Source organism: Pelodiscus sinensis, chromosome 20 (genome assembly GCF_049634645.1).
Source record: "Pelodiscus sinensis isolate JC-2024 chromosome 20, ASM4963464v1, whole genome shotgun sequence".
Lineage (NCBI taxonomy): Eukaryota > Metazoa > Chordata > Testudines > Trionychidae > Pelodiscus > Pelodiscus sinensis.
This window is the reverse complement of record NC_134730.1, coordinates 23,154,145-23,166,926: the sequence shown is the minus strand read 5'-3', so window position 1 is coordinate 23,166,926 and position 12,782 is coordinate 23,154,145. Positions and strand designations below refer to the sequence as shown.

The following is a 12,782-nucleotide window of genomic DNA, read 5'->3' as shown; positions in this document are numbered from 1 at the left end:
GCCTTGGCGTGCCCCCGGGCGCCCGGCGCGTGAGTGGCCCCGCCCCCGGGCGCCCGGCGCGTGAGTGGCCCCGCCCCCGTAAAGGTTGGGGACCACTGGCCTAGTTTTTACCACAGATGCCATCACAAAAGCCAAAACAAGGAGCTAGGGGGATGTTGCTATACTTCAAAGGAGAAAGCCATGTGGAGCCTGGGGTCAGCTGGGGACTGATCCTGGGTTCCACACAGCTCTGATGTTTTGAAACGCTACGTGCAGCCTGACTGTGGGCTCTCAACAGCATTTCAAAGTGGCAGTGCTGCACAGAGCCCGGGGTCAGTAAGGGAGTCCCAGCTGATCTGGGCTCCACACGGTGCTGCCTCTGAAATGCCGTGAGGTGCCCGATGCCGGGCTCCCCACAGCATTTCGAAGCAGCAGCGCTGCATGGAGCCTGTGGTCAGCGGGGGGAGTCCAGAACTGATCCTGGGCTCCATGTGGTGCTGCTGCCTTGAAACACCGCGTGCAGCCTGGGGACACCCCAGATGGCCTTGGGCTGCACACATCATTTAAAGGTGGCAGGACCGTGTGGAGTCCACGGTCTGGCCCCAGGCTCCAAGCGGTGCTGCCTGTTTGAAGTACCCCCTCCTAGCTCCCTCTTTCTGATAAGCTTATAGGACAGTCAACTAGTCCTTCATATTTCTAATACAAATCCATCATTCTACATCACTGTTCAGACATGCTTTGATATTCATGGCAGTTTTGAAAAATAAGTTCTAGGTTTTAAACACAGAAGCTCAAAAGCAAGTCTCTTCACTTTAAAACCTATTCCAAGATCTTATCCAGATAATCCCAGTCAATCAATGAAGGATCACCACGGGTCATAACATGAGGCCTTTGGGGGGGGAGGGGGAACGACTCATGAGGTAAGATCAAGAGAATTTTGATTCAACCAACTTTTACTGGAGATAGAAAGAAGATCCCTGGATAAACACATGGTTAAATTCTAGTTGTATTTATTTAACTAACTGTAGTACAATTCAGATTTTGAAATCCCTTCATACTGATGTGCCTGATTTGCTTTATATTAAACCTACATAAAACTTGGATGTTTAATTCTTTTCAACAAGGGATTGTTATAAATTTAAGACAAATTGTTTTAAAAAAAATGTGAAGATATCAATATCATGTGAAGTTTTACAGATAGGGAATTATGGGACTATTTCAATAGACATCCGTTAACATGAATTTTTAAAAGGGGTCCTAGTTTTACTTAAAATAAAAGCATTGGTAAAAATTACAAGTGAGGTGTCAAAAATAGTTTTGAAGATTTTAAATAGCACTTAGTTTCACTTTCTGGTTTCCACGCATGAGAACAAAGGGAACAGCAACTGTTTTGTCTGAACTCTGATTCTTTTATTCTAGCTGGGCACAGCTGAGACACTGTTTTTTTCCATTAGAATCACTCAGCTACCAAGATATTTGTGAGCCACCACGACACTATTCTCATTTTTAAGGTATTAATGCACATTGATGACAATAGCACCTAGTTTCTCAAAATAAAAGCTGAAACCTTTAGAACTCCACCCTATCTTAAAAGTGGCTCAGGGAAAAAGAAGTTGGGCATTTGCCCCTTTGATGGATGAATGCAGACTGAACGTTTAGTACATTTTTCTGCTTGCTTTACTACATTAAAGTCAGGTCTGGTCTGACCGGTAAAGACTCTCAGGAAAAATCTGAGAGGTTACAATATCAGACTAAAAATCCTCTGTTTAACTGTCGTCAGATGTAACCTCCCCTCCCCCTTAATCACTTAACTGCAGTGCCTAATGCACATTCAGAAGAGAGACTGTCTTTGCTGAAGAGCGAACACTGCCACCCTTTCAGTGAAAGAGCAAAATATCACACCCATTCCTGATATCAACTCCCTCTCAGAGGTTCTCCATCAAAGCCAGTGAAGATCAGATGTTCCTGAAGTGAGAAAAACTTTCAGAGCACACATTTCAAATACACAAAACATTTCTACAACTGCTTTCCAGCAGATAAAATGCAAGACCCTGACTACCTATTAGATCTCCCAAGATACTTATGCCTGCAAGATCACCATCAATGACCAGGACACTTTGGTTATGGGCATTAATGTTAGACTTACATTTCTTCTGCAATTTCCATCAAAAAGTTTCACTTCCCCACTTCAAGTGTTTAGTGTTATTGGCACATAAAAGCTGCTGCATTTAATTCACTGAGGAGTACATAAAATACAAGTCAAGTATTCTGTGCACAAACACCACTGACTGGTGAGATTCCCATCAATTCAGATTTCCCAATGCCCAAGCATAGGAGAAAACCCCTGAATTTCATATTCCAAACTAACAATCCACTCTTCCCTGTATTCAGGGCATTAATTCCTTCTTTCCTTTTCACATCTAGACTCGAGGCCTTCTTGCTCCTGTACAATTTCTGAAGTCATCCTCTCTGCCAATGTTCCGGATTGTGCAATTGTTTTCTCAGCCATTACAAATGACACCTTCATCACTAGCCTCCCTGAAGCTCCCTTCTTCATTCTATCCAATCTCCCTTGGCCACTGCTCTAATAACCATGTCATTCCCATTCCAATCCTTTAGTGCTTCTTCACCTGTTTGCTTCGAGTTCTAGCTCCTCAGTCTGCAGCGCTCCTCAGGTCACACTCATCCCTGTTCCTAGCACTTCACTTCCTTTTAAGCGTTGCCATTTCCTCTCTCCTGCTCCTCCGCAACTTGGACCAAAGCAGCATGCAGTGAAAGATAACATCTCCATTCCAAGGAGCCAAGCATCTCCAACTCCTCCAAATGCCGCCTCAACACCCATTACATTATGGCCTTATTTTCCTTCCTCTACTTCCATTCCTGGTCTGTTCTCCCAAGCTACTAAAAATATTAAGATGTGTCACTTGCTATTGAGACTCACTTCCTTTGTCTATCTTCATGCAATACTATGTCTGCCTAATCAAGATCGGAATCTGCTCAAGGCAAGGACCATGTCTGAACATAAGGATGTGATCCCCATGCTTGGAGACAGATCAATGAGAGTAGGACAAGTACACCTAGCAGTACAGCTACAGTTATACAGGACTTAGAGGCACAACAGCTGTGCAAAGCATGCATCTTCCTGGCTTGGCTGTGTATGATACTAGGGATGCTGAATGTGTAACTGCTGGATTTTTTTTTTAAAGCAGTTCCTGCCCTCCCCTCCCCTCTCCCCACACCTTTGATACAGAGGCAGCAGCATGGGGAGACACAACTCTGTGGAAGCTGGTACTCATGGGGAGCCAGTTTTAAGCTAGATCCCTTGCCTACCCGCACCCACCACCCCTCTGTGGGAGGCGGCTCAACAGGAACCGGCTTAAAAGCCAGCTCCCCCATAGGCACCAGTTCCTGCCTCCCCCACTTGCAAGGGCAATGGGAGTGAGTAGGTACATGTCACAGTTATGATTAACTGATGAGCCCAGGCCTATCAGCTAATTGTGTAAATGGCTATGTGCTAACATCTTTAATTTACACTCACACTGTTACACAAACAGGAGAATCATACCTCTAGTTTGTAGTGCTGGCATAGCCTTAATATAACATGCTATGCAAAGCTCTGGATCTATATGAAACTTTTGCCATTAATATTTTACTCTGTCAATAGTTAAAAAGATACTAAAAACAAATTTACAATTAACTCTGAAATACACACGCCTGGTTATAATTACATATGCAAATAAGAGCAGATTTCCTTGTCTGATGACCTGTCAATCTGAACAATGAGTAGGATTTATGTACGCCCATTTCTCTAGCTTATTTCAAAAGGAGACAAAAGCACATCTTGTCTTTTCATTGAGAATGTACCTTTAAATCAGTCTTTGCATGACTTAAGTATTGAGTGCTTCTACGCGAACTGCTACAATTCCAAAGTACAAAAATAATCTTTAACCTCCAGCAAAAAGCTGTGCTCTAATCATACAAATGGGAAGGAACAAAGAATCAGTCCAAAGCTTTACTTACTCTTTCATAACATAGTTACCTAGTGTTTGCCTGAAAATATGTAATCGTTTTCGTTAAAAGTGGATTTTGAAGAAAACTACACAACATTTATCACTTACAGCTGATTAAATACGATTATCTACATTTAAAAGTAACTCGTTCTGATTGTGACAAATCATTTTGGTTCAAGATGCAATTGCTAACAGTGTTTCCCAAATAGCGCTCCACGGAACCCCAGGGTCCGGTGAGACCTCGGAATTCCTCCCCGTCTTCTGTTAGAGATCGCAAAAAAAAAAAAAAAAAGCCATAGCTCTCAACCAATTTTCGTGACTGGGGTTCCTCGAAATTCTAAAGGGGTTTCTTGGCCAAAAAAAGTTGGGAAACACTGTGCTAAAGAAATGCAGTTATCTATTTTATTTATAGCTACAGACTTGTAAGGCAAAGTTAACTGGAATTTCTGATATTGTCTGATTAAGAATTTTAAAGGTGACTGCAAAAATAGAAGCAGTCTCCTCAATGATTGCTTTAAAGGTAATTTGTGGACAGATATGACAATGGATGCAAAAAATCTGAATAGAAAGTTTAAAAAGCCAGCGAATCCTTTTATTGCTTCAGACAGGCTCCCAATAAATCAAAAGGTAAACAAGTGGAGACCCACTATGAGATATGTGGAATCCAACCTGATAATCAAGTTAGGATAGACTGCTTTGGTTCTATATATAATTTAAAGTTTAGCTAGTAGCTTAGCCTCTCCTCACTCAACCATTAAAAAACAAACAAGAGGTGAACATAGTTCTTGTCACTAAAAAAAAAAAAAAAAAAAAGACACACACATGAACCTTCCTAATGGGGAAGTCACTTACCCGGGAATACCCATAGGTTGGACCCAGGCAGGGAGTGGAGGAAGCGGCTCTGGCGAGGGAATAGCAGCACAGGGAAGCACTTCTCTGGAGGCTTTTCTCCTGCCACACCCATATCAACAGGCGGTGCCTGAGAGTGGTGTGAGGGGAGGGGGGGGCCACAGAGCCACAGGTGCCTCCAGGAGAGAGGTAAGCACCCCTTCATACACCTTCTCACACCCCACCCCAGTACCCAAGCATGGTCCAAAAAAATTCTTTAGTGTGGCATACACATTTCCCAGGTTTGCTGGCTTAGAGGTTCAAGTATATTGGAATTGGACAACGTACACGGAAGCATCAAAAAAAGTTTAGAGGTATGGGACAGCTTCCATAGGAGGAGAGCTCCACACTGCTCAGCTTCAAAGAGAGAAGACTAAGGAGGAGGAAAATGATAGGGGTCTATAAACTCACGAACAGGGAAGTGTTACGTATTCCTTCACAGAACACAAGAACCTAATCACCCAATGCAATAGGCAGAACATTTTACACAAAGGGAAGTATTTCTTCACACAATGCACAGTCAACCTATGGAACTGCTTTAAAACAACTTAAAAAAATAACTAGTCCCGTGGCACCTTTGAGATTAACAAAATATACATATAGTATGAGCTTTCACGGGCAAAACCCACTTCAAATTAGATCATCTTGAGAGACTATGGAACTTACTGAAAGGGGATGTTGTGAAGCCCAAAACTATTACTGTTCAAGTTAGATGGATCATTGGTTTGACTCAGCATGGCCACTTTTATGTTCTTCCAAATCATTCGCTGGGAACATAGATGCCAACTTATTTTTTCCTGGGGATGCTTTACGCTAGGCTCCTTCCCCTCCCCAATGCCTGGCCCTCTTTCTGCCTCTAGCCCTCACCCCGACCCTCACCTGAGGCCTTGCCCTCATCTCACCTGTTCCTAAGTTCCCTGCCCACTACCCTCTCGGAGCCACCAAACAGCTATAATTGGTGGGTGCTGAGCACTCCTTTTTTGTTGGTGTTCTAGCCCCGAAGGAACCCCAACAGTGATGCCGTGTCTCCAGTTATGTTGACGTTAGCTTCCCATTTTAAGGAAAATTTCCATGCTAAATTTCTGCAGAACAAGCCCACTGGATACCAACTGGCCCTACAAATACACAGAAGCCCATAAGGCAAAACAATCAAAATGCTGGTCACTGGGGAGAAACAATCCCATGAAAAACTGAATATTGAAATATTTTTCCCTAGCAAACAAAGATTCCACCCTGTATTAACTATATTAATGTAAGACACATTACAAAATGTAACATTTATCTGTACATTCACATAATTTTCTTGTTGTAGAGGTTTCTTGCATTTAAGCACAAAAGTTCAAAATTTTCTAGCAAGAAGCAGCTGAGTAATCAGATTAGAACTGCCCTATAGCAGTGTTTCTTAAACTGTGTTCCGTGGCACACTAGTGTGCTGCGAGGCAGTTGGAGTTGTCCTGTGGAGCTCAAAATGGCCACCCTTAAAGAGACAGGTGACTTTTTGGGGGTGTCAACTTTTCCCCACCCCTTTTTTCTTTTGCTCAACAAAAAAATCCTTGGTGTTCCTCAGTCTTAAAAAGTTTAAGAAACACCGCCCTCTAGCCATCCAGATCAATGGATGTACAGTATTACTAGCATACCAAAATACATAAACTGGAGAAACACTTATTAACTTAATATACGTATGACCATAAGAATGACTAAAAAATTTTAAAAAATAAAAGCCACCCTTCGTTACAGATTTGCTCCAGGTACTCATGAAGTCAGTTTCCTGAGAAAAATAAGCTTACCACTTTTCAACCCTGTTAAAAGAAGCTGAGCAGGATTTAAATATGGCTCATACATCAGAATAGTTAGCTACACGTTAATGTTGTAATCTTTATTGAACGTAGTATATGAAAGCTCAAGGAATCCAGCTTGACTCAAATCCTGGTGGGAACTAGTTAGAAAAAGGCTTTAAAAAAAGCCTCACACTTGTAAAAAGAACACATCTGATTTTCAAATTAAATACAACAAATAAGGAAACTACTATTTTTATATGCATTTTCAGACCATAGCACAACTGTGCACTTTCTATGGAAAAATTACTGACTTCATATATTCTGTTTGAGTTACTGATTCAGCAATTTGTACCTACAGATGTCTCTTGGCCTAGGGATGTTAGCAAGTAATGAAGTGGAGTATTGACTAGTCGCTTCCCCATCTCCTTTCTGCCTCCATGAGAGGCAGAGAGTGGGGAGGACACGAGCTGGTGCTGGGGGACGCTGGCTTAACACAGAGGCTGCTCTGGCAGGGCTGGCCGCTGTGAACAGGGGCCGCTGGACTCGGCTCACTGGTTCGGGATGCTGTACATCTGCATTTTAAATATAGTAAGAGCCCAGTGGTTCTTACAACATTCAAAATGCAGAGCAGCAGCACAAAAGGTTCCTGGAGCCAGCACAAGCCGGGACTACTCACTTCCTGTTCGAGCCAGCTCCTGGAGCTACCTCCGCTGTGGCTCTGCAGAGCGGCCCTTATCAACAAATTTTATCAACTATATGATTTGCCAGAATAAAGATATTAAATTGCAGTTATCTGGCTACAGTCGTACTTTGTTTTGTGAAGATTTTACACACAGAACAGTCATCCTATTCTACTCTGTACCCCAAGCCACTCACATCTGAAAGTTTTGTCAGCCTGTAAATAAGGGACATTAAAATGTGTTTAGGTAAATGTGTAAGCATGCATGTCAACTGATAAGCCCAGACTCATCAGTTAACCATGTACACGCTTACATCCCAACCACATACAGCCCTCGGAAGAGTGGAGAGATCAATTTGCCATCAGCACTTGTATTAATTCTTCACCTACTTGAGAAAAAAAACCACAGTAGGACCATAAGTTATATATTTAAACTACACCAGCAAAATCCCTACTGATATCCAAAGCTAACAATTTAAACTTCCCAACTAAATCAAACTTACCAATTCTCCAAGTTTATCCAAGTTGTCCAGGAAATATTTTACAGACTCTCCCTAAAAAACAAAATTAACTGATTAGTCTCTCACACAGATGACAGACTTGGTCACAGAATTTTTCATCCTGAAGTCCAGTTTACTTACTTGCATACCAAGTGTGTTTGGATTAAGTATTTGTCATCTATATGTTCTGTACGCAATTGAATTTTACAGAGGTTGGCACTCAGATTAATATTCAATCATGTAAACAAGCATGTCCAGTTTATTGGAATAGTTAAAACTACTTGAAAGTTTAGGATCCCCTCATTTTTTATCAATGCTGTGCATTTGGGCAATCACTATACAAACCACAGATTCATAACTTCAGCATAAAGTAATCACATTTAATATTTTTTGCTATTCCTGAGAAAACTGTATATAGACAGACACATACAGGTCAACTGCAATAAGTTTATTTAAGCTGTACAACAACTCTTCTAGATGCTGACCATAGCAAGACGACAGAGAACCATAACGAGCAGAGGAATCTAAATCATTTTAATACATCTTCGTGCCAAAGACTACCCTGGATAAGCACACCTTGTTTAGAAAGTTATGAATAGTGCTCCAAGTTGCAATTGTGCATAATATTTCTTCTATTGAAGAGACTCTCTCAAATTCAAGACAATACCATGCTTTTCATTTGACAATTGACATTTTGAACACCATCATATGCAAACAAATTTATAGAATTATTCAGTCATAACAAGAAGGCAAAGTTGTAAGTTACACTTTACCAGTTCTTAAATACAAAACAATCGAAATATTGCTCATTTGGCCATCAATTCAAATAGAGAGCAGTCTATACTCCTTTGCTGGTGAAGGTAAGAGTAGGAAGTTAAGATTTTGCAGTACACAATTCATCTGTGCAACAAGAAACTTTAAATTACACAATATTCAAGAATAGGAGGGACTACTTAGAGTCATAACAGAACTACAAATAAGGGAGCAGAGAAACCTCTGGTAAGGTCCCTCACTAAAGAATGAATATTTAAAAAATGACCAAGGAGGGCACCACTTTCTAGAGGAGACAGCATTAAGATGTAAAGTCTGAATGGGCATTAGGAGATTTAACAAACCAAGACTACAGAAAATTCCATCTAGTTCTGACAGTCTCAGAAGTTAATGTCCTTGCTAGCTTTTTCACTAGTAGGTGCAGTTCACCTAGTGCAAACATACACTGCGCTCAGGTTTTAAAATTGCCGTTTTAATGCAGACCTTTAAACAAACAAGGCCGGGACTTCAGTGAGAGTCATTCTATTACTTGATGTACTTGAAGTGACAAACACGGAGCCAAGTATTTAAAGAACCACTATCATATTACATTTTATCTGGTTTATCACCACCTGCTTTTCATAAACTAACAATCTACAGTACTGGAAAACAATACCAGATTTCAAAGTTCACTGGTGGTTATTCAGTATGACTGCTCAGGTATAATTCGTCCACTTAAAGCCATCTACTGCAGAAGCTCACAGTGCTTCATAAAAGTTACAGATGCCTCTACCTCAGCGAGATGAGGCTGTAAGTACGCACTCCTATTAGATGAGGAACGAGATACAGCAAAGCGACTTGCAGCAGAGGCAGGAAATGCCAGGTCTTCTGACTCCATCTTTACTTAGCCCAAAGGTCACCTTTTCTATCTGAAAAATCTATGACACTTTTTAAAGCATGTTTAAAATTCCTAAATCCTTATTTAGGCTACAACACTGTGGTTCAAATTTTTCAGCTCTGACCCACCCCATTCAATGTAAACCTTTCCATGGACCTTCAGCCAACCACTATCGATGACAACATTTTCAGGGGTCTGGCCAGGAAGTTGGGTGCAGGCAGGCCGGCTGACCGACCGCGGGGTGTGTGTGGGGTGGGGGGGTGGAGCTGGGGAAGAGAGGATGACACCAAAGGAGGCAATTGCTGGGGCCCAGACTTCCTTTGAACTAGGGATGTGAAAGTGTAACCATTAACTGTGTACATGGATGAGCCCGCCGCCCCCTCCTTCCGCACAGAGGCGGGGTGGGGGGGGGGGGAGGGAGGGAGGGGAGAAGAAGAGACACAAGGAGGAGAGAAGAGAGCAGACAGGAGCGGGTACATAGAGATGCCAGCTTTCAAGCTGGTTGCCTGTGCATAACCAGCTCCCACCCGCCTCCCACCCTGTGTTACTGCCTCTATGGAAGGCAGCAAGGGGTAGGGTGGGCGTGAGCGTGAGTGTAGGAATCCATTAGAATTAACCAATAAGCCTGGGCTTTGGGTTAATCATGTGAACGAATACACACTAACATCCCTACTCTACACAGCTTTGAGGTCTGGGGGAGAGAATTCAGCACCATGGTCCTGACTGCACTCAGCTGTGCTTCTTGCAGGGGTTCAGAGCCCCCCCCCACACACACACACACACTTCTTGTCCTGAAGCCAGCAGTATTGGTTCCATTGGGTGCAGGAGTGGGCTACAAGTGGAGGGTCTAGCTGGGGGGGACGGACGTAGGAGAGGGGTGGTGGTGCAGGGCATTTAGTAGGGGAAGTATGTGAGGGATGGGGCTTAAATGGCTTTACACACACACACACACACACACACACACACGCGCTCCCAGGCACCTCCTGTTGCTGCTCCCAGCAAATAGTAGCAGAGGGGAAAGCCTCCAGACAGCACCTCCCTAGGATGCTGTACCCCCAGCTGGAAGGAGGGAAAACAGCAGCATGCTGAGCCGCTTGCTCCCCCTGCGAACCAGATCCAGTCCATGAGGCTTGGCCCTCCCCCCACCGCAGTGGGAAGCCAGCACTGGTGCTCCAACCTCACAGACGAGTGGGGGAGAGGTGCCCAGAGCTTGCACACCAGCATGGGCTCCCCACCACAGGGGAAGCTGAGCCTTGAGTAGGCTGCACTTTGAGAACTACCGCTCTCATGGGAAATGATGGGTGCACAGCATCTTTGAAAAAAAAAAAAGTCAGACTATTATCTAGTACCCAAATACGGACTTATAGTTCAGTGTTGTCCCAAGAGCCTTCAAAGAGAACTGTTTAGTTTAACAGCACTATTCTGTTTAGGGAATGTGTATTGCTCTAGTGAGGCCTTTACTGCATTTAAATAAATTTGCGACTACCTTTCAAGTCCTGGGAGTTTATTGCCACAACAGTAATTGTTCTGTCACAGCATACAAGCTAACTCACAAAATAGAAGGTCATAAAGCAGCACCAAAAGCTGCTTTCTAGAGGAAATCCCCTCTTGAGAACGTGAGTGCAAAATATATTAGCACACAGTAAATGCCCTACACCTACACATTTAACAGTAAGTTTCCAAACTAACACTCAGAAGCTTCAACAGCTGCACTGAGAAAGATATTTCTACTTGGGTTTTTAGCTTGTTTGCTGCTGTGTCAGAAGGCATGTGCTGGACAGATCTTTATCTAGCCAAAACCATTCTCACACTCCAAGAGCCAGCAATGGAGCAAAAGTTCCTAACAATATGCTGCTACCTTATGAGACCTCTGAGAAGGCAAGAGTCTTTCAGTTCTTGTGAACTTCAATTCACATTTCCCCCCCTTGTCTCTCTAGCCTGGGAGTTTTTTCTCCTTACCCAGGTCATTTCCATACATTACAGGGATCAGAGTTAGAAACTTAACACTTTCAGCCTCATTCTCAGCCCTTCAATTTCACTGGACTAAGCACTGCTCTGACTAGAGTCCCACTCGCATTCACTAAGCTGTCTATGCTGAATAGGTCTAGTTTTTGGAGATTAAGTATTGCTCAAACCACACTATTTCTAATCAGAGGGAATTCAGACAACTGTGCATTGAAAACATTTTCATGGCTTAAAAGTTAGAATTCCAAATACTTGAGCGAGTCAAGGGTAAGATGTAAAGTGGCGATTACTAACTAATGAAAAAAAACAATGTCTAGTTCCTACTAATCTAGTCTCCAAAGAGCACTTGAAGGTACAGTTAAGATACAAGGACCATATTGCCCATAACTAGTCAAACATTTAATAGTTGTTTCAGGGCTGTTCTTCTGGATATGTATTAGTGTAGTTGTCTAAACCAATCAAATTTGATTCTCCCTATTTGCAATGGAATACGAGAACTACTGTGGACAATATTACTTCATTAGTCAACCCCTTTTTATTATAGGGAGATAGGGAATTCTTGTCCTTTAATCCACTTAATATGCACAAGGAACCTTATTGAAGAGGACTAAGGAAGATAAGAAAAATTAAAGGTATGAGTTTCTTTAAACCTACTATTGCCACTTGTAGTGCCAAAGCAGTGATGTTAAATATTGGTTAATGGAAGAGTCAAATAACCTCATGAATTCTTATTGGTTAGTAGACTATAGTCCTCGGAGTTGGGCCGGCTGCCAGCATGCTCCATCCCCACTTCCAGGGAACCCCGTCACCCTACTGCTGCCTTTTACCAGATGCAGCAGCGTGGGGTGCCAGGCAGGAGCTGGTCCATGAGGGAAGCCTGTTTAAAACCAGCTCCCCTTGCGGGCCAGCTGCCTGCTATCACACACTGCTGCCTCTGGTACAGAGGCAGCAGCAGCTCCTCTCCAGGAGTGGGGTCTGAGATCCTGGACCCAATGTGAGCCGGAACTGAGCTATGCTGCCTGCCCGCCTGGATCCTAATACACTTTAAATGCAGAGCCATGGCAGGGATATGTCCCAGACCCAGTCGGCGTACGCTGGGACTCAGCCATGCTGCTGGCTAGCCTTCTAAAACACTTACTGCTAGGGGGGGGGGGGGGGGGGGGGGGGGGGGGGGGAGACACACGCAGAAGAGGGAATGTGTGTAGCCTATAGCTGTCAACTTTTTTAAATAAAGCATCCCTTTTTCAAAAAAAAAAAAAAATTATATGTATCCCCAGTACCTACAGTTTTCAGACAAATTTTTTCTACCATTGCAATACATTTGTTTAAACAACT

General features: G+C 43.0%; 1 protein-coding gene across 2 annotated transcripts in view; it reads right to left on the bottom strand.

Annotated features, from left to right (window-relative positions):
• GNA13 (G protein subunit alpha 13) overlaps positions 1–12,782 on the bottom strand; it is a 48,020-nt gene that overhangs the window by 7,509 nt on the left and 27,729 nt on the right. Inside the window, exon 3 of one of the 2 annotated variants that reach the window (XM_075903963.1) lies at positions 7,838–7,888. The exons of the other annotated variant lie outside the window; for it this stretch is intronic. Coding sequence (XP_075760078.1) covers positions 7,838–7,888 — 51 coding nt within the window. The remainder of the gene's footprint in view (positions 1–7,837; positions 7,889–12,782) is intronic. 2 annotated transcript variants of the gene reach the window in all.